Genomic DNA, 27,638 nt, shown 5'->3' with positions numbered 1-27,638 from the left:
CCCACATTGAGTCCCACTAAGCGAGATTTTATGGATGCTAAGTTCACATTGGAGGAAGTAGAGTATGCAATAATGGACATGTCCTCTGGAAAAGCTCCTGGGCCAGATGGGTTTCCCGTTGAGTTATATAAGAGATATCGGGGTATACTGGCGCCGCTCCTATTGAAAGTATTCCAGGGTATATGGGAGGGAGGATGTATGCCCGAAACTTTCTATGAGGCAAATATTGTCATACTCAAAAAAGAGGGAAAGGACCCTCTGGAATGTGGCTCCTATCGACCCATATCATTGGTCAACGTAGATTATAAGATTTTCACTAAAATTCTAGCCATTAGACTGAATTCCATTATATTGGATCTTATTCACCCAGATCAAACTGGCTTTATGCCAGGTAAAAATACCTCTATTAACATCAGGCGAGTTCAATCAATAATTCAATATAGTTCTCTGGTGCCAGATAACAACTGGGCATTAGCATCCCTGGATGCGGCTAAGGCTTTCGATTCTCTGGAGTGGCCCTTTTTGTCAGCATGCTTACAGAGATATGGCTTTGGAGATAAGTTTCTGAGGTGGATCAATATATTATATATGAAACCTAAGGCGCGTATAATTATAAATAATTCTATCTCTAAGCCCCTCTTACTATTCAGGGGGACTAGTCAGGGGTGCCTCCTCTCGCCGGCTCTTTTTGCTCTTGCGATAAGAGGCATTGGCAATACGTATGAGATCCTCCCCTGATATCAAGGGCATAGATATAGCGGGTCAGGTGGACACCATCGGCTTATACGCCGACGATATGGTGATATTTATGGACAAGACAGGGGAAACACTACCACAAGTGATTGCCACTATAGATGTCTTTAGTAAATACTCCGGCTTGTATATAAATTGGGACAAATCTGCTCTATTGCCTCTCTCTTGTGCCCCAATGCCAGATCTTGAAACCCTATCCTTGTTACCTGTCGTATCCAATTTCAAATACTTGGGTATCTATATGTCCCAAAGCAGCAATTCTGATCTACAACTTAATGTCTATCCATTGTTAGAATTTGTCAAATTCAAATTTGCATCTTGGAGCAAGCTCCCGCTGTCTGTCGCAGGCCGTATTAATCTAATAAAAATTATTCTGCTCCCTAAACTTAGTTATCGCCTTCAGCATAGCGCAGTACCAGTACCTAAGTCCCTCTTTGCCAATTTAAACTCCCAAATCACTTCTTTTATATGGGGGAAATCTAGGCCCAAACTTAGACTGTCTGTTTTGCAGAGACCTAAACGGGGGGTGGAGCGGCGTTGCCGGATTTTTTTCTATATTACCTGGCCGGGCAGGCTAAAGCATTGGACACGTGGATGCCTGGTGGCTGTCTCCCCAACTCTGAACACCATCTGCTTCATTCTGCTCGAGTGGAGTGTCCATTGAGTTTTTTAGAATCAGAAAGAACTAACGCACCTCACTCACTGCCCATGCTTCGACTGGCACAATTGGTTTGGAGACAAATAAAAAAAGTTGTTGGATTTACGGATATTATAGCTGAAATGCCCCTATGGAAAAATAATTACTTTCTGGCGCTGCTAAATCACCCATCCACTGATTTTTGGGTGCTACATGGTGTTACCTCGGCAGGGGATTTATATGACATGGGGACCTTTGTGTCCTTTGAACAGTTGCAGACTAAGTATGATATTCCAAGATCCCAATTTTTTCGTTTCTTACAATTAAGGTCAGCTTTCCAGTCATTTATGAGGGGGGTGGATACAGGCCGTACAATTTCGTCTTTGCCTCTGATAGGTATATAAAGAAGAAATAAGGCCCTGGGGTCCGAGGATTCCTATATGCTATCAGTGGGGACTGGATCCGCTATTAGATTCATCAGGGGGAAATGGGAGAGACTCATCTCTGATGTACAGGAAGAAGAATGGGAGGAAATTTTAGAGTCCCCACTTGGGATATCCCCGTCAATTAATAACAGAATGACTCAATTATATATAATATACCAATCGTATTTGACTCCCACACGGCTTTTTAAGATGGGTCGACTCCACTCCTCGGAATGTCTGCGTTGCCATTCACCAGACGCAGATTTTATCCACATGATGTGGAATTGCCCTATTATCCTTCAATATTGGAAAGAGGTGACATCATTACTTTCGTCCATAGTAGTACCTCCTGTTCCTCTTGAGCCATTAATTTGTTTATTTGGGGTATGGGATGAAGAGACTTGGGGACATCATATTGGGATCTTTTTACGGGAATCACTTTTTATGGCAAGGAAGGTAATAGCAATGCGATGGATGGGGGGTACATGCCCCTCCCTGAGAGCCTGGGTTGAGTTGGTAAATTCGGTCATCCCATATGAACGCACGCTATATCAAAATAGAGGATGTCCAGGTAAATTTGAGAAAATTTGGAGTGGATGGAACTCCTCTCACCTTAGGGTACCGTCACACTGTGAAATTTCCATCGCTACGACGGTACGATTCGTGACGTTCTAGCGATATCGTTACGATATCGCAGTCTGACACGCAGCAGCGATCAGGGACCCTGCTGAGAATCGTACGTCGTAGCAGATCGTTTGGAACTTTCTTTCGTCGCTTGATCACCCGCTGACATCGCTGGATCGTTGTGTGTGACAGCGATCCAGCGATGTGTTCGCTTGTAACCAGGGTAAACATCGGGTAACTAAGCGCAGGGCCGCGCTTAGTAACCCGATGTTTACCCTGGTTACAAGCGTAAACGTAAAAAAAAACAAACAGTACATACTTACATTCCGGTGTCAGTCCTCCGGCGTCTCAGCTTCTCTGCACTGTGAGCGCCTGCCGGCCGGAAAGCGAGCACAGCGGTGACGTCACCGCTCTGCTTTCCGGCTATGGCGCTTACACAGTGGAGAGAAGCAGAACGCCGGGGACAGACACCGGAATGTGAGTATGTACTGTTTGTTTTTTTTACGTTAACGCTGGTAACTAGGGTAAACATCGGGTTACTAAGCGCGGCCCTGCGCTTAGTAACCCGATGTTTACCCTGGTTACCCGGGGACTTCGGCATCGCTCCAGCGCCGTGATTGCAAAGTGTGACCGCAGTCTACGACGCTGGAGCGATATTCATACGACGCTGCGACGTCACGAATCGTGCCGTCGCAGCGATGGAAATTTCACTGTGTGACGGTACCCTTACTTTATAAATTTAAATTCATAGTTAATTACTCTAAGGCAAGGTATCAAATTCCCATAGATGTTACGCAGAGATAGATGCGAGTTTATTATTAAGCGGCAGAAAGGTAGTTAATAAGATATAGTTGTAGTTCAAAAACTGTAAACTCTCATGACTCCATGTTTTGTTTGGTTCGAATGGAGTAAATGATATGCTAAGCACAGTTGTGCTACTCAGTTATGCATACAATGTACATGTTCCATATTGAATGTATTACTAATGAGCACAAATGTGTATGTTGTATACTCTTACTTTGTGGTTAATAAACAAATTTAAAAAAAGGAAGCTGGGGTTTTGTAGAGGAGTAATAATCAAGTGGAATTTTTTTTAGCATCAAAAACCCCTTTAAAAAAAAAAAGTCATTAAGTTCAAGAAACTGTTGTGCGTGTACAGTACACATGATGAAAAATGCCATTTCTGGCCATTATATGCTTGTAGCTGACATTTTCCACTTATTTCCTCTGCAGGCTCTCTCTCAACTTGACTCAGAGCTGGTGGAAGAGACTAGTTGCTACATTGTCTGCCATATACCGCACAGCGGAGGATTCCTGCACTTCAGTACTTTGAAAGGACACTAGGACAAGCAGCAGCACCGTGGAGGAGGTTACACAGCAGTACTAAGCTGTGCAGATGTGAATCAAGCTGTAAGGTGAAATAAGACTTGTTAGAAAGCTCAGCACCACCTCTCTTTGCCTCCCCTCTCCTCCTCAATCATCCTTTCTCCTGTCCTTTCCATAGAGTAGAATGGGATGTCTAACATGACAGCAGTCAGATGGAGTAGAGCTGATTTTTTCTGAGCTGGATGAGAAGTTTCAAGGGCAGGGAGGAGGAGAGGCTGATAAGCCATGAAGGAAACGGATTTATTTAATAAGATACATTACAATGTTTATTCTATTCACATGTGCCATTCGTTTACATCACTTTTAATTTCATTATTTTAATTTCACAAATTTAACTTCTTTTGCAAGTAGTCAGTGGTAAGGGAGAAAAAAAAAACCCTCAAAACTAAAAACAGGATTTTCCCGACTTTTTGGATTGCAAACACCCGATCCTTTTCATCCTTTTTCTCTCCTGCGACTGATACCTGCCTTCATACCTCCAATCCCTCGTGCGTGGGGCAGTTATCTTGATGGTTACAGCTAGTCGACGGCTGAACAAGCCATATGGGAACCTTAACCTGAAACGCGCTGGTTGCGCCATTCAGTGTAACATACAGATATGGTTTCCAGAACAAGTCCTAGTAAACATGCACAGAATCGCCTTGGTACTAATCTCATCAAGAAATAAAGTTCAGTCTCTACCTTTGTGCTAAGGATTAACTTCGGACTTGAGCAGCAGGACAGAGATAATAAGTACGTTGGATATAGATTAGCAACACATGGCAGAAACATGCAGAGATATTCACTCCGAGCGCCACAAATGCTGAAGAATGCATCACAATGTTCACAAGTAAATGCAAAACACACACCAAAGCTGAAAAACTCGTGAGACGCAAATTAAAATGAAGTTTTGTTTTTTTGGTTTGTTTTTTTTTATGAAATTAGCTACTGGAAGAGAGAATGAGCGTGCAGAAAATGAATACTCTTCATGCAAGGTCGACGTAAAAATAAAAAAGTTATGGCTCTTGGAAAAAGGGGTGGAAAAATCAAAGTTTAAAAAAAAATAAATAAATAAAAAAAAACCCACCTGATCGGGAATGGGTGTCAAAACACTGGTAGTGTAAACAGACATGTATGGGCAGATTTACATTGATGCATAAAATGAAACATATGTAAAAAATAAAATAAAAAAAGTATCTATACCTGCACCCAAGGGGTGGGTAAAAAATTCCCCATAATAACTGGTACCTTTTATAAAGAGTTTTCCAGGACAGGCCAAGCGCTCACTCAGTCCAGCATCTGATGATCTGCAAAAAAAAAATAAAAAATTATATTACATCTCATACCAGATTGTGATTGTAGATTTTTCTTAGATTCATACATTTGTGTAGATTATTAGGGGATGGCCGCAAGCAATAGACTGGAGATGTTCATTGACTTCTATGGAGAGTTTTCTAGTTACACTCTGATCTGTGCAGAGGTCATTGTGCAGGGAAGGGGAGGAGGTGAGCTGTGACCATCGACTAGAAATGATGTAATCCTGCATTACAGATGAGTCATCTCTGCAGAACAAGAAGTATCAGTCTATTGATAAAGGGGTCGGCCACTAGTAGGGCAACCCCTTCTCAATCTGAATGTTTACCAACGTGAAAAAAAAAAAAAAAAAACACAAACACCCATACTCACCTGTCATGCTATGCAAGCTGTACACTGACCACTTTACATTGGTCCCATGAAGAGATATAATAAAATATTTACAAAGATGTGAGGGTTGCACTCAATTTTGTGATACAATGCATGGACTATATTTTCATTCTTTATGAAGTGTGGTATTCCTTTTTTAGGGTATATACGGTAATTTAATTCTTTTTCCACACACTCTAAATTGATTTTTTTGTAAGCTGGAATTGCAAACTCGTGTAAAAATCAGGAGGTTCTAAAACATGATTTGTAGTTACACCAGATGTCCAGCAGATGGCACCAAAATCCCATGTAATGAGGTTACAAAACTAGTTTTTGTAAGAGAATAATAGTAGAGATGATCATAGTCAGAATGATAATAGTGATATTATTAATAAGGGGAGGTTCAGCCCAATCTGACATTATAAGCTAAGCAGACAGCCTTGGTTAGGATATAGCACCTAAAACAGTTAGTAATTAATCACTGCCTACATTGTGCAGAAAGGGAAGTTTAATCAAACATGCCAATAAGACTGCTTGCTGCACCTCCAGTGTAACCAAGAGGCTCAGTGTACTGCTCCAGCCCCTGGTTTTGCAAGTCCCCCCTCTTTCACATTGACAGAACTGACTGGCCTGAGCTTTCTCTCCAGACAGTCTTTGCTCTAGGTAAGCCAGCGCTGCAATCACCAGTGAGGGAGGCAGAATATGCGAAACCAGTGGGCAGAACAGTGCGCTGAGACTACCGGCTACACCATGGGTGCTTCCCGCAAGATTAGGCAGTTGTAAGAAGGTGGCATCCAGTGTCTTATCTGTGTGGTTTTGAATTTAGCAGATGCAATATACAAAGGAAACGTATGGCATAATTGTCATTTATGAAATCATTGCTGTCTTACAGACTAATAATCATGTCATATCACTTATGGCTGTGCTGGCAGTACTCTCTGCCATAAGCGTACCTTCTGCCGGAGTACCTAGCGCTACTGGCTTCCTGCGGGGAGTGAAGCTGTGCGGTGTACTCCTGGATCCGGGCACTGCAGGTCATCAGACTTTTCACTCCATTTAGTATTTGATCCTTCTGGGTGCTGACGGACAGCAGCTTGCGAACCCCCTCCTGCATACGGATTTCAAAGCCGAGCTTCTCCTGGATACAGCCATCCTAAGGGCAAAGCAAGGTTATAGAAAATTACAAAAATACAGAAAATTGTCACTGGTCGATATCACAAAGCCGTGTACTGGGCTCCGGTCCTGATGAGCTCTGCGGACAGGGCAGCTTTTTATCTTCTTTATTATAAACACAGAATTTTGGTGACCACCAACCCCACCTTGTCCCGACAAGCCACAGAGGGTCATTATTCCCTATGCAGAATACATCCTGGGACCGAGCTGTGTGTTGGTCAGGCTGAATGGGGTTCGTGTTTTTGGGTCCTGTCCGTCTTTGTCCTGGACTAGATCCTAATGAACAGAAAGCACTGACGTATCTGACCCCATTATCAGAAACCTTAAAACACTGGAGATGATAAAACAACAAGGGAATAAATGTGAGTAGTTTTTAAGGGTTTTTCCAGGTGATTAGATAGTAGTAAAAAAACAAATACGGAAAGTAGTCACCGTGTGTAAGTCCAGCGCCAGCTCTCCGCTGCTGCTCCAGTCTCTGTATTGTCACGAATACAGCATCACCACTGCAGCCAGTCACCGAGCTGAGACATCTACATCAGCAGAGCTCAGTGATTGGCTGCAGCAGTGATGTCATGAATACAGCATCACCACTGCAGCCAGTCACCGAGCTGAGACATCTACATCAGCAGAGCTCAGTGATTGGCTGCAGCAGTGATGTCATGAATACAGCATCACCACTGCAGCCAATCACCGAGCTGAGACATCTACATCAGCAGAGCTCAGTGATTGGCTGCAGCAGTGATGTCACGAATACAGCATCACCACTGCAGCCAATCACCGAGCTGAGACATCTACATCAGCAGAGCTCAGTGATTGGCTGCAGCAGTGATGCGTGTTGTTGTCGTGAGTTCACTGCTGCAGTCAGAAAGACTGGAGCAGTTGGTAGAGAACCAGTACTGGACCTGGGGTCTGTATTTTTGTTATTCCGCAGCACTTTACAGACATCACTGTCCCCATTGGGGCTCACAATCCGTATATATTTGGAGTGTGGGAGGAAACCCATGCAAACACGGGGAGGACATGCAAACTCCTTGCAGATGTTGTCCTTGGTGGGATTTCAACCCAGGACCCCAGCGCTGCAATGCTAACCACTGAGCCACCGTGCTGTATCTGTATTTTTACTACTATACAATCGTTTGTTCACTACTTTTCTAAAAAAAAAAAAATGGAAATCCCCTTAAAACACAGACGGGTTAACATTTTACACAGTCTTGGTTGCTGCTAAAGTACCTGGAAAAATATAGAAGAGGAATTTGGAAATTTCAAGAAAACTATATAGAGTGTACGAGAAAGTTCCATCTTCCACTTTAGATTGAAAAGCACGAAGTCCCCGGTACAAATCCACAGGGACGAAACATTGCTGTACGGCTCCTCTGCCCCCACTGCGAAACTGTAGTTGGAAAAATCCACAATGAACAGGACCTAAGCGGAAACTGCGTCAAGTAATGCGGATTCACTGACCATGTCCGAGGGTAAAACCTGCAGCATAAAAGGACACGAATCCCCATCACACCCACAACACCGCCACTAAAACTGCAGAGCCGACACCTGGAAGCTCCAGACGGAAAATCCATCGCACCTACGTCCCGGAGAGATCACGTTATAAAACTGCATCAAAGCGTTAAAAATAATAATAATAAACCAGAGGCAGCGGTGCCCGAAATCAGAGGCGGCGGAGCCCGAAATCAGAGGCGGCGGAGCCCGAAATCAGAGGCGGCGGAGCCCGAAATCAGAGGCGGCGGAGCCCGAAATCAGAGGCGGCGGAGCCCGAAATCAGAGGCGGCGGTGCCCGAAATCAGAGGCGGCGGAGCCCGAAATCAGAGGCGGCGGAGCCCGAAATCAGAGGCGGCGGAGCCCGAAATCAGAGGCGGCGGAGCCCGAAATCAGAGGCGGCGGAGCCCGAAATCAGAGGCGGCGGAGCCCGAAATCAGAGGCGGCGGAGCCCGAAATCAGAGGCGGCGGAGCCCGAAATCAGAGGCGGCGGTGCCCGAAATCAGAGGCGGCGGTGCCCGAAATCAGAGGCGGCGGAGCCCGAAATCAGAGGCGGCGGTGCCCGAGATCAGAGGCGGCGGAGCCCGAAATCAGAGGCGGCGGTGCCCGAAATCAGAGGCGGCGGTGCCCGAGATCAGAGGCGGCGGAGCCCGAAATCAGAGGCGGCGGAGCCCGAAATCAGAGGCGGCGGAGCCCGAAATCAGAGGCGGCGGAGCCCGAAATCAGAGGCGGCGGTGCCCGAAATCAGAGGCGGCGGAGCCCGAAATCAGAGGCGGCGGTGCCCGAGATCAGAGGCGGCGGAGCCCGAAATCAGAGGCGGCGGTGCCCGAAATCAGAGGCGGCGGAGCCCGAAATCAGAGGCGGCGGAGCCCGAAATCAGAGGCGGCGGAGCCCGAAATCAGAGGCGGCGGAGCCCGAAATCAGAGGCGGCGGAGCCCGAAATCAGAGGCGGCGGAGCCCGAAATCAGAGGCGGCGGAGCCCGAAATCAGAGGCGGCGGAGCCCGAAATCAGAGGCGGCGGAGCCCGAAATCAGAGGCGGCGGAGCCCGAAATCAGAGGCGGCGGTGCCCGAGATCAGAGGCGGCGGAGCCCGAGATCAGAGGCGGCGGTGCCCGAAATCAGAGGCGGCGGTGCCCGAGATCAGAGGCGGCGGAGCCCGAGATCAGAGGCGGCGGTGCCCGAAATCAGAGGCGGCGGAGCCCGAAATCAGAGGCGGCGGTGCCCGAAATCAGAGGCGGCGGTGCCCGAGATCAGAGGCAGCGGTGCCCGAGACCAGCAGAGATGGTCGAAACAAAGAGCCCAGTGCATCAGCTCCTTTGTAGCCGTAGTAACCCTTTCATGCCCGGTGGCGGCAGCAGCAGCAGCCCGCACAGGACACTCCCTGGCAGCCATAGATAACGCAGATTTGAATCACAGCTCACCTCCTGGGAGGGGAAGATGGCGCTCTCCCGGATCTTCTTGCGCTTGATCTCCATGCCCAGCGCCGAGCACTTGGACACGGTGGCCCGGGACCGATCTCCTCGGTGAAACATTTGAATTTGGCGCTACACTGCGCAGTCGCGCTGCAAGAATCAAAACGGGTGACGTCACTCCCCGATCGTTCTACCGCTGCCCCTGGATACAGCTGATCCCGGCAGGAGCCGCCTCCTATAGGCTGGCGCGTACCATTCTGACTACACTGGACAGTGTACACACGCGGATCAGCTCACCGCTCAGAGAGGACATTTACCGGACGCTTCTAGTATGGTAATGGGGTCCGGCCTGTAAGAGCAGATTATCGTGTAGCAGTTCATCGGAACTGGCTAGTGAGACACCCCTCTGTGTAGATGGTACAATCCTCTGAGATTGCTCCTGGAGCAGGTGTCTCCATTCAAATAAAGCGCAGCGTGCGTGGCGCCATCGCTATTAACCCTTTCCGGAATGGGCGATTTTTTAAAAAAAATTTTCTTTGGGTGGGATTTTATTATTCTTCCAAGAAGCATTTTTTATTTTATTTTACTTTTATTCTTTTTTTTTTTTTTTACAGAACCTAGTTTTGAACGGCTCCATTTATTTTAGCAAACGATGTATTAGAAAATGGTATAAAAATTACAAGTGGGTGGAATGGTAATTTTTTTTTTCTTCATATATTGTAAACCTGACCTGAACTGACGCTCCCTCCCGGTCAGTGGGATTATGGTGATACCAAAACTGAAATATTGTTTATTATGCTAATTTCGGCTATGTTCCCTCAGTGAGTTTATGGGGGGCTTCTGATGCGGCAGCTTTTCTGCAGCATTGTATTCAGCCCACTGGGTTACATGCGTTTTTATTTTTTGACCCTGCGCCTTTTGTCTCCTTTTGGTGTACTGTGTTTTAAATAAAGCTGTTTGTTTTTGACACTTCCTGGTATTTGGCTTTGACAATACTATATCTATACAGTCATGTGGGGATTATATGCATCTTTAATGCGTTTCCGCAGCGTTAGGCTATGTTCACACCTTGAGTTTTTTATGCGTTTTTTTTCCTAAGGCAAAACCTGCTCTCTTGGTAGTTAAAAAACTTGATTCATAAAAGCAGATTTTGCTTAGTTTCTGTGGGGTTTTTTTTGCTGTGTTTTTGTCAGGCAACATTTTGTCACTTGTTCATGCTCATAAAGTTTAGTACAAAAAAAATAATCTGATTCAACTTCATCAGGTTTTGGCACAAAAAATGCAGCACAACCCGATACCTGTGTTTTTTTCACCACCCGTTGCTTTCAATGGGTGAAAAACGCTGAAATAAGTGACTTTCTCCACTTTGCAAAACCTCAGGTTTTGCACAAAATCCTGAGGACAAAAAAAAACCAACCTACGTGCATGAGATTTCTGAAATATCAGATTTTGCTGGTACTGTAAAACACAACTGAAAATTTGCATAAAAACATTAAAAAAAAAATGCAACGTGTGAACATAGCCTAATACACCTGCGGATTTTCTGCATCTATTCCAATTCTGTTGGGAAAATCTAGCGTACCCGCAAGAGAAACTGACGTTGTGGATTTGAAACTCGCACCGCAGGTCAATTTACACTTTGAAAAATGAAAACACACAGTGGGCATGGGATTTCCACACAGTCTTCCTGTAAGAATAGCGGCCCCACATAGTCCTCCATACAGTATAACGGCACCACATAGTCCTCCATACAGTATAACGGCCCCACATAGTCCTCCATACAGTATAACGGCCCCACATAGTCCTCCATACAGTATAACGGCCACACATAGTCCTCCATACAGTATAACGGCCCCACATAGTCCTCCATACAGTATAACGGCACCACATAGTCCTCCATACAGTATAATGGCCCCACATAGTCCTCCATACAGTATAATGGCCCCACATAGTCCTCCATACAGTATAATGGCCCCACATAGTCCTCCATACAGTATAACGGCCCCACATAGTCCTCCATACAGTATAACGGCCCCACATAGTCCTCCATACAGTATAACGGCACCACATAGTCCTCCATACAGTATAACGGCCCCACATAGTCCTCCATACAGTATAATGGCCCCACATCGTCCTCCATACAGTATAATGGCCCCACATAGTCCTCCATACAGTATAATGGCCCCACATAGTACTCCATGCAGTATAATGGCCCCACATAGTCCTCCATACAGTATAACGGCCCCACATAGTCCTCCATACAGTATAACGGCATCATATCATCCTCCATACAGTATAACGGCCCCACATAGTCCTCCATACAGTATAACGGCACCACATAGTCCTCCATACAGTATAACGGCACCACATAGTCCTCCATACAGTATAACGGCACCACATAGTCCTCCATGCAGTATAATAATGGGTCCTGCGTAGCCTTCCATACAGTATAATAGCTCCACATAGTGCTCCATACAGTATATGAGGCCCCTTCTATCTGATGCCCCACTGCTCCGGTCTCGGCAGCGAGTGCTCTGAATCTCTGCACTGCTCGGCACAGAGGGTGTGCTGGATTGACGTCATTGTGCCCAACGTGCTGAGAAGTCAGATGCAGAGGGAGAATGATGGCGGCGGGAGCATAAGCTGATGGCTCCCTCTTTCATCGTTGTTTTCAACTGTATCGGCATGAAAGATGCCGATACAGTTGAAAGTGTAATGCCAGGCGGGCCAGAGTTTCACATGTGTATCTTAGAGGGATCACCCACTGAATCAGAAAAGCATTAGAACAAATGTCAGACTTCTATTTGTGCAAGAAACTGAACAAAGGTGTCACTTAGGGGACGTTCCCATGATCAGTGTTTGTTAAGGCTTTCAGCTGAATATCCGCATAAATCTCAGCTCAATTGCATTTTCATAGCCAGTTAAGGTAAAGCAGGCAGCTGTGGGCTGATATAAGCATGCTAGGAAGGTCCATGCTAGGTAGCCCGCGGCCACCCCAGAATTCATGCATCACATTAGATGTGACAATCCTGGCACTTTGCCCGTCTCTTCCGGATTTGACAAAAAACATATCTGTCATCAATCCCAGGGGTTAGTAATGGAGAGGTGTCAGACACACTTTCCCTCTTTCACCTATTTATTACAAAAAATTTTAACAGGCAGGTCCTCCAAAGTAATCCACGTTCCTCATTGTCTCTGGCGAATATGAATAGCAGTAAAGTGACCGTTGTTCACTGGCGCTGGGTAGTGGCTCAGTTTACTGTTATTAACATTCACCGGAGACATCGAGGAATGTGGATTACATCGAACCTGCGTGTCAACATTTTGAGTAATAAATTGTTGAACGTGGGCGTATGTAACGTTTTTCTGTCTTTTTATATCTTTCTGGGACTACTTTAGATTCGTTTGATTACTCCAGACCTGAATTTTTATTTTTTTGGGGGGAAATACATTGGTGAATGAGAGATAATGTGGGGGGAGTCTTTATTCAAGTAAAATATTTTTGTATGTGTGTGGGTTTTAATTTTTAAATACCAGTTTAGTAATGGGGGTGTCCGGTCTCTCCATTACTGGCCCCTGGGCTTTATGCCAGCTGATATCAACCCCCAAAAATATTACCCTGATTGTCACTGCACCAGTGCAGTCAGGAAGAGCCGGGCAAAGTGCCCGAATTGGCCCTTCTAATGTGATGCGCCAATTCTGGACTGGCTGCGGGCTAATATTTTTAGGCTGTGGGCCAAATAACCAGGGACCTTCCAAGCCTAATAATATCAGCCCGCATCTGTCTGCTTTACCGTAACTTATCAAAAATAGGCGGACCCCACGTCATTTTTTTATTTCTTAAAACCAGGCTAAAAACGCCTGCGTAAACGCACTTACAACGCGTGTTTTTTTTGTCTGCAGATTTACTGCATCTAATGCAAGTCTATGGGGAAATTCTGCACAGAAGACTGAACGTTCCCACAAGTGAAATTAACATGCTGCGTCTCGGAAATCCACACCACAGGTGATTTTACGCAGCATAAAAAAGAACCACAGTGGGCATGGGACCTCAATTAATTCCATCCACTGTACTTGTACTGTTCAACGCATTGTTTTGGAAATAACGAAAATACGCTGAGCCCAGAATGCTAATAATTTGGATCGTGGGCACGCAGGCTTACAGAGCACAAATTACTTGTATTGCAAGTAAATGTTCATCAAAAGCACTATGACATTTTTATTTTTGGTAGAATCAATAGCTATGGCACCTGTACAGATATTTTTTTTGTAAAAGCCCTATTCTGTCCCCTCCCCCACACCATGAGGCATGGGACAGAAATGAAAAGGTAAGCTGGACATAAAGAAAACAGGGATAACCAAAAACCTCTATCATACAAAAGCACTAACCAACAATAGGGAGGAGGTTACGGACAGGGAGGAATAAACTAAATGGGAAAAGGGAGCGGGATAAAAACACACCTATACAACAGCAAACTACAGAACACCACAACTCCAAACTTCAACTATTTAGCTTTAGCACCCAGCACAGGAAGATGACTCTCCAATAGCAACAAACTCCTATCCATCACAACGTCTCCTAAGGGCAAGGAAGCAACTTTCACCAGCAGGACAGAGAGGGTCTGGCCAGGTTTTATAGGAAGAGTTAATGACCAGATCAGAAGCAGTTGAAATGGAGCTGCTTGTTTCTGACCAGCATAGGAAGGGTTGTTGACCTCTTCAGCACTAAAGGAAACCAAATTCATTTAATGTGGGATCCAAATATAGAGAGGCTAAATGGAAGATCTGTGATTCATTATACGCAGTGATCTTCTACCCCCAGATCACCCAGGTTGGCGTGACACACACTCGACACAGGGTGCATCAGTGTCAGCGCGAATTTTCCATCGACATTGAAATGAAATGAAACACTATTTCAGAAGACCCAGGAGGACTCCACTGCTGACACACAGACTTAAAAAGCTAGACTTCAGGTTGCCAAAATGTACATGAATAAGCCAAAATCCTTCCAGGAAAGAATCTTGTGGGCAGATGAGTCTAAGATAGCGCTTTTTGGTAAAGCACATCATTCTACTGTTTACCAAATGCGAAATGAGGCCTAGAAAGAAAAGAACGAAGTACTTACAGTCAAATATGATGGAGTTTCAGAGATGTTTTGCAGGTGTTTTCCTACCTCCGGCACTGGGTGCCTTAACTGTGTGCAAGGCATCATGAAATATGAAAATTACCAAAGGATTTTGGGTCACAATGCAGTGCCCAGTGTCAGAAAGCTGGACTGGCATCCCAGGTCATGTGTCTTCCAGCAGGGCAATGACCTCAAACATACTTCAAGAAGCATCCAGATATGGATGGAAATAAAGTGCTGGAGAGTCCTGAAGTGGCCAGCAATGGGTCCGGATATAATTCCAATTGAATACCTGTGGAGAGATTTTAAAAATGCTGTTGGGAGAAGGCGCCTGCAAGTATGAGAGACCTGGAGCAGTCTGTAAAAGAAGAGTGGTCCAAAATTCCATTTGAGAGGTGTAAGAAGCTTATTGATCGTTATAGGAAGCGATTGGTTGCAGTTATTAATTCCAAAGGGTGTGCAACCAAATATTAAGTTGTGCGTGCTATATATGGCCCCCACATTAGGTTCCATGCTGAATAATGGCCCCCACATTAGCCTTCTTTATAATGGCCCCATGCATTAGCTTTTACACTGCATAATAGCCCCCACATTAGCTGTTATGAATCTGTCATTTGCTTTCAATTGCTATAATAAAGGAGAACAGAAATCCTAACAAAGATGTCTACTTACAATGATGCATTGTCAAAAACTTTGATCAGGTAAGAGAATTTTGCTGTCGATGTATCTACCCCTAATGTATAAGTATTAGCAGGTCTTTATGAGGGTTCAACCTCTGTAATAGAAATAAGATTTCCATTCACTTGTAGCAAAGAGAGTTTTAGATCATTGCTGAACTTTTCATTGTAAGTGATTAGACATTTACATAAATATGGAGATCCTTTTAATGGACAAAGGGCAGATGTCACCTTTTCTTATCCAGGGTGGTCCATGGACAAGTAGCCTGCTGAATTTCATGCACGAGCATGACTTTAGCCGTCCTGACCATTGGAGGCCTCGTTTTCTTCATGTTTGCATCAGAGCCGGTTTGACGCCATTTCAGAACCGAACAATAATGTTTATCTGGTGGTTTTGTTGTCTGTGAAGGCCTCTTGCATTTCATTGACAGCGAGCCAGGTGCTACGGCCTCCTTCAAAAGGTCGTGGTATTGGTGTTTGAGGAAGACCCTTTTTTCCGTGAGCCAGCCATGTACACCTTACTTTTTTTTTTCTCATGGAATAAATCTGCCTGTGAACAAAAAAATATCGCAGCATGCGCTACTTTCCTCCATGTGTTGCATGAAATTCGATCATTCAAGTCTACGGGTGCTCAGAATAGAAGGCATAATATAGAACCTAAAGTATTTAGAGCATTCATTTTTTTAAGGATACATTGCTATTCTTTAAGATAGAAAACTGTAAATGGTCTTGTAAATTTTTAATAACGTCTGTTGTAAAAATAAAACAAAAACGGATTGCATAAAAATGATATGAGAGAAAACAATGGTCCGAGTTTTTGGATTGAAATGCTTAAGATTTTTTATACACTGATGTGAACCCAGCCTCAGAATAAAAAGAGTTCTACAAATAATTTGAGGATAGGTCGACCTTCTGGCTGTTACAATCTACATTAGAATTTCAAACGCTTCTGGAGTGATCTTAGTAATGGTACTGTCAAAACTCAGCTGTCAGGTGATCTGGGACCAGGGGCTCCTTCCCTGTCCCTACCACTAGGGGGTGCCCTAGCTCGCCCTATTCCCTGTGATACTTCTGAAGGTGAAGATGCCGGGGCCGCCACCCTTGCCTTATCTCCTGAGTTAGCCCTTCGTCTGTTCTCTTCCCCCACACAGGGAAGAGGGGCGCTACTGTGCACTGCAGTACACCAACCTGACAAAAAAGGCTACACAAACAAAGGGGTAACTGAAAATACCAGGCGTACAAATCTTCACTCACATATAACAGAGGAATGCATCGGGGAGTGGAGGATGGGAAAAAAAACAAAGTAAGAATAGGGATAGGAATTACTGCACTTACAAACCAACAGTCATAGATAACTCCTCCAAAAGTCCTCATATGAACACCTCTCCTCCTAAGCCATGCAGCAAAAGCTAGCTCTGACATGGGTTTGAATCAGGACCTATATTATAAATGGGATGGGAGTGGCTAACAGTGCACAGCTGAGAGCTCAGAGTTTCCAACATGGCCGATTAACCAGTTCTGCCAAAAGAAATAAACACCATTAAAAAGGAGAAGTGCAGGAGTAGGAGCAATCAGACGCTGCGGTCTTCTGGCTGCTCTCTGTTGTGGTAACCCTGTAACAGGTACTCGGGGTATTCCATGATTTCCCTCCTCTCACAAATAATTGTATTTATCTCCTCCAACGTTATACTTTCTTCCTTCCCCTACTTCCTCTTTTCTTTTTATCTCTCCTCTCTTTCTTTTTTATATTGTGATTTCTTCTCTTTTCTTGTTTTCCAAGTTAATTCACTCCTTTACTTACATCCCTTGTAGTATTGTGTTGAAAACAATGTTTATCAGTCTGTAAACAATAAAGGTATCACTCTGAGAATACTTTTGTTATTTTTTTTTAGCCTAAAAGTATTTACATCGAATCTGTAAACAAGAAACAGTTGTATTTTCTTTTCCGTATACTTCATTCTGGTTTAATACGTCTGTCACCGTACTATATTTTTGTCACCGCATACAAGTGCTGACTTTATCCTGTTTCCTTTCCTTTTTTCATTTAATATTTTTTCTTGTTTCTTGTTAATCTTGTAAAAAAACATTTTCAATAAAGAAAGATCGACTATAGTAGAAACAGATAAAGCTTATTGGGCAAAGTCACAGCACAAATGCCATCAAATGGAAATCCGAATACGTCTGTGGCTGATAAATACCAGACTGTGGAATCGTCTCCGGAGCTGCATCCGGGGAACATCCTATCTGCTCCGTAATTTGCTGCATGAAGCTAAAATAACTTGTCAAGTGGTAAAATAAAAGCAGCAGAACATATCCCCTAAAGCTTTGTTACAAGGTGACATAATCTTCTATAAGGAGCCGGAGAATCGCCCAATCGGATAGAATTGCTCAGTGACCAATTAGGGCACGGCTTACATGGCAACTTTAGAAACTGACTAGTGTGATGCTGGATGCCCAGCATTCCTCCAGCTCTGCCATGTACCAGTGTCAGCCATGCTCTGACTTACGGCGCTGCTGAAAAAGAAGGTTTTTTTTTCCCCCTTACAGCATCAGCAACAAGTCAGGTAAGTGTGTGGCGCCCTGCTGTGATTATACATGCAGGCAGGGTAATGATGAGCCGCACCGTCCATTAACCCTTGCCTCTTTGCCAGCAATCCAGCACAGATGCACAATAACAGCTTGAATGAGGCTGCAGATGAATGAGGCTGAATTCACAGGATGTAGCAGAGGACTGCCATGACAGCTCTCCCAGCTGCACAACATTCTGCATTTATATGATTGTATGCGCCGGCATTCTGCACTTTATGTGATTATGGGGGTTAATCCACGGTGTGTGTCCAGCCTATGGTGAATGCATTATTTGCCGAGCATGTATCGCCTCCTGAGTTATGGTTACATGGTTACTAATCTCCCAAGTGGGAATGTTCTGCAATGTGTGTGCTTGTTTGTGAATTTCATATACCTGTTTATATCTGTGTGGAATATATTGGTTATTTGTTATGTCAGCACCATGACCCATAGTATACAGTTTGCAATGTGACGCTGGATTATTTAGGATCCTTGGTACATCTAATATTACAGTAACATCTCAGGCTAAGTACACACTATGTGCCCACTATCGCTCAGGAGGTACGCACAGGCAGGGGGATCAAATGCATCTGTCCTCCATAGGGGCCTATTGTAAAAAGAAAAAAACATATTCCACATGGCTACACTTTCTTATACTGTAAAACAAATTGTATTCAGATGCATACGTGCCAGACGGAGGCCGAAAGAGCACACTGCATGCTCCAACCATCTGATGAATGGGGGCATATAGGAACGTTACACTCTATGTCGGGAAAAGCTCCTGATGTATACCGTAGGCTTGAGACAATGTGTACCCAGCCTAAGATTAGATACTTCGAACATTATTTAAATGGGTTTATGATTTCATCCAGCGAACATTATACATACAAACTTCTATAACGGCGCTTTGTGTAATTATCAGGGCTGTGGAGTCAGTCTGCCATTTCCTCTCTCTCCAAACTCCATGTCGGAGGTCATAAATTGGCAAGAATTAGCAATGACATATTGAAGGTACAATTATAACACCACCGTACGAGTATCTTTTTTTTTTTTTATTAATACAAAGGGAATTAGATTGATAGAAAAAAAAATACAGTATATATACAGTATATTACTTACGGTACATTTCGTAACTCGTCTACATTTCTAAAAAAGCCACTATATATATATCCATTACTAATATTGATTTAGTAATTTAATTAAATTTAGACAAGTCAAGAAATGTTAGCAATATTCATGCAATTGTTATATATATATATATATATATATATATATATATATATATACATATATACACTCACCGGCCACTTTATTAGGTACACCATGCTAGTAACGGGTTGGACCCCCTTTTGCCTTCAGAACTGCCTCAATTCTTCGTGGCATAGATTCAACAAGGTGCTGGAAGCATTCCTCAGAGATTTTGGTCCATATTGACATGATGGCATCACACAGTTGCCGCAGATTTGTCGGCTGCACATCCCTGATGCGAATCTCCCGTTCCACCACATCCCAAAGATTTCATGTTGTTTACGCCAAATTCTGACCCTACAATCCGAATGTCCCAGCAGAAATCGAGACTCATCAGACCAAGCAACGTTTTTCCAATCTTCTACTGTCCAATTTCGATGAGCTTGTACAAATTGTAGCCTCAGTTTCCTGTTCTTAGCTGAAAGGAGTGGTACCCGGTGTGGTCTTCTGCTGCTGTAGCCCATCTGCCTCAAAGTTCGACGCACTGTGCGTTCAGAGATGCTCTTAGGCCTACCTTGGTTGTAACGGGTGGCGATTTGAGTCACTGTTGCCTTTCTATCAGCTCGAACCAGTCTGCCCATTCTCCTCTGACCTCTGGCATCAACAAGGCATTTCCGCCCACAGAACTGCCGCTCACTGGATTTTTTTTCTTTTTCGGACCATTCTCTGTAAACCCTAGAGATGGTTGTGCGTGAAAATCCCAGTAGATCAGCAGTTTCTGAAATACTCAGACCAGCCCTTCTGGCACCAACAACCATGCCACGTTCAAAGGCACTCAAATCACCTTTCTTCCCCATACTGATGCTCGGTTTGAACTGCAGGAGATTGTCTTGACCATGTCTACATGCCTAAATGCACTGAGTTGCCGCCATGTGATTGGCTGATTAGAAATTAAGTGTTAACAAGAAGTTGGACAGGTGTACCTAATAAAGTGGCCAGTGAGTGTGTATATATATATATATATATATATATATATATATATATATATATATATATATATATATATATATATATATATATATACGGTGTGTATATATACAGTATATATATATTTATTTTATTAAAGTTGGAGTCGTTACATTTTTACCGACTCCACCTAAGGCCTGTCCCACACGCCCAGATAATTCCGGTACCAGAAAAAATCGGTACCGGAGTTATCCGTGTCCGTGTGTCCGTGAGCTCACGTAGGCCATCCGTGTGGCACACGTGCGGCAGGCGTGTGCCACCTGGGTACCACACGGACCGTGCAGGAGAGACAGCGCTACAGTAAGCACTGTCCCCCCAGCATGGTGCTGAAGCCGCCATTCATCCGTTTTCTCCAGCGCTCGCTGGGGAGAAGGGATGAAAAATCTTTTTTTTTTTTTTTTATGTGTTTAAAATAAACTTTAGGGCATCCTCCCCCCTCCCACCCCCTGTTATTAAAATACTCACCCGGCTCCCTCGCAGTGTCCTGTCCTGGCCGCACCTTCTACTGTATGAGCGGTCACGTGGGGCCGACGATTACAGTTGTAGCGCCCCCACTTTCGCAGGGCCGAGGGGTACCCGGTACCAGGCCTGGGAGTCTCTGCTCTGGGGTTGTCACGGTGGCTAGGCCCGGTCCGTGACCCTGCTGAGGGGCGCACAGTAAATGATAGATGTGGATGGTGGTAGTGGTGCGGTGCAGTAAATAACGAGGACACCAGGTTGCAGTCTCTTTACCTCTTTACTGAAGATCTCTGGGTCATCAATCCGGAATACGGTTAACCAGGCTGCGCAAGTCCGGCCGGTCCAATGGCACCTCCAGAGTTCTCTTTGCAGGTGGAAATCTGTGCCTTCCTGCTAGCGCTATGTATTGTGGTCCTTCCCTGCTGTGCTTACGGAAAGTCCCCACAACTGTTGTGTCTGTTTCTTAAGTTCCCTCACAACTCGATTAGATGATGTTCTGCTAATCTTCCGCCCCTCCCTGATGTTACAGTTAGGACGGCACCCGTATGACGGGTAGGCTCGGAGCTCTTCCGGGACCCTAGAGTCGCCCCTCTCCACCAGTTGCCCCCTATGTCTTCTTAGGTGATTTAGGTGAGACAGCCCGCCTATGACTGACTGTCCTGCCTTTGGTTTGAAGTATTGCCTGAAGCTTTATATATAGAAATACTTCCTCGGCGTTCCGGCCGCTGGTTGTGCGCCTCAGTAGGATGTTGCCTCGGTCTTACAGCATGACTCCTACTGGGATTCTCCTTCTTGCTTTGATCTCGTTTCTCACTCAGCACAATCTATCTCGCTTCTAATCCTTCCTTGGGCACCGCCGCTATCCTGAGCAGGCACGGTCCCGTGACGCTCTCTCAAGTTGCCAGGCCTCTGTCAGGATCCCACCCCTGACAGGTCTGTCAGGATCCCACCCCTGACAGGGACCCTACCGAATCTTCCCCCACAACACCCTCTGCCACAAGGTGTTGCCTGGTTCCAACCCAGTCAGCTTTCTACCTAACTTCCTGCCTGACCCCCAGTTTTACCAGTATGTGAGGAGTGGCCTAGTGAATAGAACCCTTAGCTCCCCCTGGAGGCCCGGCTGTGAAATATATTGGTGTCTGTGATACCTGGTCAGATGAACTCCTTCAGTGCCATCAGACGTACCATAGCTCCCCTTAGTGGCGGAGCCACAGTACTGCAACGACCAGGACTCTGGGGCGCTGCACTCCCCCCCGGTTAAATCCAGTACTCCTGGACTGGGAAGAAAACAACAATACAGGTTAGCAAAAAGACATACAATTTTGAAAATGCAATAACAATAAGTAAGCTTGAACAGAGCTTCCCTTTATGGGAGGTGAGGACACTTGAACGTTACAAACATGGTTAAACATTATAAATTACAGGCTATAAACAACTCCTGTTACCCAACCGGGTATTCTACTCAGTGCAAACTTTTGAATAATAAGTTAACATTGTCTTTAAGGACGTACACTTCCTATCCACTAAAGAATTATTCTGAACATTATAATATTAATTAACTCTTTCTCTTTCATTCTCCTTCGTTAAATCTGCAGGACCGCCTGTCCTAACTGCTCCAGGCCTGCTGCCTCTCCTTTCTTTACAGGACCGCCCCTTTCAGCCCGGGCCTACTGCCTTTTCAACTACTATACACAGTATAGAACATAACATTTACTTTCAGTTTGAAATCACTGAGCCATCCCTACATGGCTCCTAAGAGGACTCACTGACTAACCCGTACGGGTTCACTTTCTGCCCTCATTTTTCTATCAACGTTATTAAACATTTCTTACAATCAACCAGTTAACTACATATAACTTTTACATATCAGCATTATCAGTACTTTCTTTCTGTCAAGACATTATTGCTATCTATCTGTCTTAAAGCAATATCATTCTTTAAGTGCAACAAGTGAACATCCCCTTTAAGAGAGGGCCAAGTCTTTATGAGGTAGCACATCTTCTCAAGCTACCAGTCCGTACTCAGCAAAGGCTCCGGTGCGGTATCTTCGCAAAGAGTCCTTCTTCAAGTAAAACCAGTAGGGAGCACCTTTAAGAAGGTGCAAACTATTTACAAGCAGTTTGTATCATGCACTGTTCATGATTGCGGCAGTTCTTGATAACAAAGAAGAAAATAGAAAATAACCAAAAAGCAGTAGGGATCCCGGGTCAACAAAGGGATCCCTTTAAGAGTTAACCCTAAACGGGTTTAGCGGCAAAGTCAAGAAACAAACAGTTTAAAGAACTATGTACATGTTCAGAATACTAAAACATTTATTTGAACCATTCAGGAGGCAGCACCGGCGGAGGCAACCCCTTTGGGTATTGCAAACCGCCCAGTACTGCATAAGAGGGTCTGTTATCCCAGCTGGGGGTCTGTGTACCCACAGTCTTCAGTTCTGGGGCAGTAGACATGCGGGTCACCCGAGGAGGCACCTGCGTGGCCCCGACAGCGGTGGAGGTTATAACGCGGCAAGTCGTAGCCTTCACGATCATGCCTGTTGGGGTGACCATGGTGGTCTCAGTGGTGTTCGTGGGCCGACCACAAGGGGGCACCTTGGCTACGGGAGAGATCTTCTCCGGCACCTTAGTCGAGGGTTCCACCAGCTTCTTCTTGTGGACATTTAAAGCGAACCATCCCTTCTCCCCAAAGTGCCGGGTGTAGGTAACTTCATCCCCGGGGTGGAGGTCCCGGTCTGGGTGACCCTCCCTCAAGTGAGACTCGACATCCCTCCGATTAACAAACACTTCCGCATACAGGCCCGGTTCTTTGATGAAGCCCCAACCTCCGCGGAGCCTGAAAGTGACGATGGTGCCCTGCCTGCGCGGGGCCTGGTGAGCGGTGGGGTCCTTGCGGGCCCGATCCTTGACTGCCAAATCTTTCTGGTGGTAGGTCTCTAGCCCGGCCTGGTATTCTTTCTGCTTCTCCTCCCATTGCTGCTCTAGCTGGACCTGGTATTCCTCCCAGCTTAGGGCCTGTACCATCTCTCCCTCCTGGGTCTTCACCCCGGGGAACCCCATAAGGTTAGATCCTGGGTTCACCCAGCGGCACACTGTGCGCTCTGCACGGACTTCACACAGCAGAGCAGTGGGTCGAAGCGGGGCCTTCAGGCGGTGTTCCATACCCGTGGGCTCCTCCCATGGCAACAGGCGCTGAAGTCTATGGGTCCCAGGGAGAGGGGGTGCCGCAACGGGGCCTACTAGCAAGCCCTCGGCCGGCGGGACAGGGTCGGCGGACTCACCAGCCGATGCAGGCTCTTCCTCCGCGGCGGGTTCCTCTGGCGGTGTCAGCGAGGACCTCCGCAGCAGCATAAGATCCGATGCTGGAAGACTGCTGTCCGGCGCCGCCTGGTGCGGAGCCTGGGCCTTCACATTCAGCTGAAGGAGCTGATCGAGCAAGCTCTCCATCTCGATCTGCAGGAGTTCGGTGCTGTCCACGAAGAACCGGCTGCTGCGCTCATCCGGGTAGTTGGGGGAGACTCCCGCTTCAACCCCACTTTCGGGTTCAGAGCTGCTGGCCATGGCGTCCCCCACGTGGGTCGCTTCCTGGTCTTTTTCCCGCTCTCTCCTTCGTGGGCGGTGTCGTTTCCTCGGTCTCCGCCCTCCATTGAGGATCAGGAGGCGGATCTCTGCTGCTGACGGACACGTCCTCACAGTGCAGAAATATTTAGATTGGGCGGCCATTGTCGTTCGCGCTCTCCAGCTTGTCCACGCCTACTCCACGCCCCTCTTCTTCTCCTGCGCTCTCCTCAGCGCTGTAATGGCGGTGGATTTTGGCGGCAAGTGGCACAGCACAGTCTTTGCAATAAAGCACAGTCCAAGCACAGTAAATCACAGTTCCAAGGCACACATGACCTGATTCTTCAGGCTTAAGTAGATCCTGTTCGTGACGCCAAGTTGTAGCGCCCCCACTTTCGCAGGGCCGAGGGGTACCCGGTACCAGGCCTGGGAGTCTCTGCTCTGGGGTTGTCACGGTGGCTAGGCCCGGTCCGTGACCCTGCTGAGGGGCGCACAGTAAATGATAGATGTGGATGGTGGTGGTGGTGCGGTGCAGTAAATAACGAGGACACCAGGTTGCAGTCTCTTTACCTCTTTACTGAAGATCTCTGGGTCCTCAATCCGGAATACGGTTAACCAGGCTGCGCAAGTCCGGCCGGTCCAATGGCACCTCCAGAGTTCTCTTTGCAGGTGGAAATCTGTGCCTTCCTGCTAGCGCTATGTATTGTGGTCCTTCCCTGCTGTGCTTACGGAAAGTCCCCACAACTGTTGTCTGTTTCTTAAGTTCCCTCACAACTCGATTAGATGATGTTCTGCTAATCTTCCGCCCCTCCCTGATGTTACGGTTAGGACGGCACCCGTATGACGGGTAGGCTCGGAGCTCTTCCGGGACCCTAGAGTCGCCCCTCTCCACCAGTTGCCCCCTATGTCTTCTTAGGTGATTTAGGTGAGACAGCCCGCCTATGACTGACTGTCCTGCCGTTGGTTTGAAGTATTGCCTGAAGCTTTATATATAGAAATACTTCCTCGGCGTTCCGGCCGCCGGTTGTGCGCCTCAGTAGGATGTTGCCTCGGTCTTACAGCACGACTCCTACTGGGATTCTCCTTCTTGCTTTGATCTCGTTTCTCACTCAGCACAATCTATCTCGCTTCTAATCCTTCCTTGGGCACCGCCGCTATCCTGAGCAGGCACGGTCCCGTGACGCTCTCTCAAGTTGCCAGGCCTCTGTCAGGATCCCACCCCTGACAGGTCTGTCAGGATCCCACCCCTGACAGGGACCCTACCGAATCTTCCCCCACAACACCCTCTGCCACAAGGTGTTGCCTGGTTCCAACCCAGTCAGCTTTCTACCTAACTTCCTGCCTGACCCCCAGTTTTACCAGTATGTGAGGAGTGGCCTAGTGAATAGAACCCTTAGCTCCCCCTGGAGGCCCGGCTGTGAAATATATTGGTGTCTGTGATACCTGGTCAGATGAACTCCTTCAGTGCCATCAGACGTACCATAGCTCCCCTTAGTGGCGGAGCCACAGTACTGCAACGACCAGGACTCTGGGGCGCTGCACAGTCATGAATATGCGGCTCCACCTCCCATAGGGGCGGAGCCGCATATTCATTTCTGTAATGGGCGGCCCCACGTGACCGCATACAGGAGAAGCTGCGGCCAGGACAGGACAACGAGGGAGGCAGGTGAGTATTTTAATAACAGCGGGCGGGCGCACAGGGGGTGGGAGGGGTGTGGGGACATGGATCTTTATGTTAAACACGAGAAACAAAACAAAAAAAGGATTATTCATATCTTCTCTACAGCAAACGCTGCTGCAGAGAAGATATGAATGGCGGCTTCAGCACCACGTGGGGGGGGACAGCGCTTACTGTAGCACTGTCTCCTGCACGGCACACGGACTGCACACGGACAATGTCCGTGTGCGGTACGTGTTTTACACGGACCCATTGACTTTAATGGGTCCGTGTAATACGTGCGCTCCCACGAACACTGACATGTCTCCGTGTTTGGCACACGGAGACACGGTCCGCAAAAAAATCAATGACATCTGCACAGATGCATTGATTTCAATGTGTCTACGTGTGTCAGTGGCTCCGGTACGTGAGGAAACTGTCACCTCACGTACCGGAATCACTGACGTGTGAAACCGGCCTTACTCTAACTCCGGCTTAACAACACCAACTTCAGTCTCCATAGTAATTCCTACTTATTTTTTTTTTTTTAAAAGATCTTTGTTTGCATTAAATAAAGGCCTTCATTATTTACTTGCAAAGCATAAAAAGTTTTGTAATCTTGTATTTTTTTTTAATCAAAGTGTTGTCGACTCTGAAAAAACAAAAAAAATCATCCTGCATAATTTAAAATAAAAATAAGAGGCAGAATTTTTAAACCTGTCTACATTTGGCTTACAAATGCTGAGGTAAATTCACCAGATACTCACCGTGTGCACATGGCCTGGCTTAGGCAGTAAAGACAGATTTTCTTTTAGATGGATTTGCTAACTGACGCCCTGTGACTGCTCTCCTAGAAAGTGCTGCTGGTATCTGTACCCTCCCTTCTGAAATTACAAACACGCAGAGCAAAATGTAGCTACTTGTATGAGTCTATAGGTAAATTTGGTGTATAAAAAGTGATCAATACAATACTCAGGGTTTAGGACATTAGTAGGTGATTACGCACCATAATAATCTAATATATAAAGCTGAATGTGTGTGTGTGTGTATGTATGTATGTATGTATGTATGTCCGGGATTGGCATCTGAACCGTAGCAGCTACAGCCACAAAATTTTGCACAGTCACACGTCTGGACCCCGAGAGCGTCATAGGCTATGTTGTGAGGTGAAATTTTAACCCCGCGCTTTCCAATTCACCAAACAATTTTGCCCCTATCTACATAATGGGGAAAAAGTGAAAGGAAAAGTGTTGGAGGCGTCGCAGCTACAGGCACAAAATTTTGCACAGTCACACGTCTGGACCCTGAGAGCGTCAAAGCTATATTGTGAGGTGAAATTTTAACCCCGCGCTTTCCAATTCACCAAACAATTTTGCCCCTATCTACATAATGGGGAAAAAATGAAAGGAAAAGTGTTGGAGGCAAATTAACAGCTGCCAGATGTGAACAAGGGGGACTTAAAGAATGACAGCGATGGCACCAAAGAGTATATACTGTACAGTTGCTAAGGTGGGGCCCCAACATGGGATAATCACACCACCACGGGGATATGAACACACACACAAAATGCGCCACACACTACCACGTGCTCGAACACATATACCACCCTCAGTGCACATTTCACCACACATACACCAACCTCGCCACATAAAAGTAGAAACACAAAAGTCGCCGCTCAAAACTCGCCACGCGCAAAACTCTCCACATGCAAAACTCGCCACACGTGCAAAACTCGCCACACGCAAAACTTGCACACGCAGAAAAATTGCCACACGCAGAAAAATTGCCACATGCACAAAAGTTGCAACACATGCAAAA

The 27,638-nt window shown here is 46.0% G+C and overlaps 2 protein-coding genes across 2 annotated transcripts in view; one reads left to right on the top strand and one right to left on the bottom strand.

Annotated features, from left to right (window-relative positions):
• The window catches only part of RTKN2 (rhotekin 2), a 54,002-nt gene extending 43,976 nt beyond the window's left edge, over positions 1-10,026 (bottom strand). The window contains exons 1-3 of the mRNA XM_077258776.1: positions 9,573-10,026; positions 6,441-6,640; positions 5,053-5,111 (exon numbers count right to left, since the gene is read on the bottom strand). Of these exons, the coding sequence (XP_077114891.1) occupies positions 5,053-5,111; positions 6,441-6,640; positions 9,573-9,683 (370 nt within the window). The 5' untranslated portion in view covers positions 9,684-10,026. The remainder of the gene's footprint in view (positions 1-5,052; positions 5,112-6,440; positions 6,641-9,572) is intronic.
• A 7,787-nt stretch (positions 10,027-17,813) lies between these two features.
• The window catches only part of ZNF365 (zinc finger protein 365), a 35,006-nt gene continuing 25,181 nt past the window's right edge, over positions 17,814-27,638 (top strand). Inside the window, exon 1 of the mRNA XM_077258775.1 lies at positions 17,814-17,929. The gene's annotated coding sequence lies outside the window, so the exon portion shown is untranslated. The remainder of the gene's footprint in view (positions 17,930-27,638) is intronic.

This window comes from Ranitomeya variabilis, chromosome 4 (assembly GCF_051348905.1).
Source record: "Ranitomeya variabilis isolate aRanVar5 chromosome 4, aRanVar5.hap1, whole genome shotgun sequence".
Classification (NCBI taxonomy): Eukaryota; Metazoa; Chordata; class Amphibia; order Anura; family Dendrobatidae; genus Ranitomeya; species Ranitomeya variabilis.
This window is presented reverse-complemented; position numbering and strand designations above follow the sequence as displayed.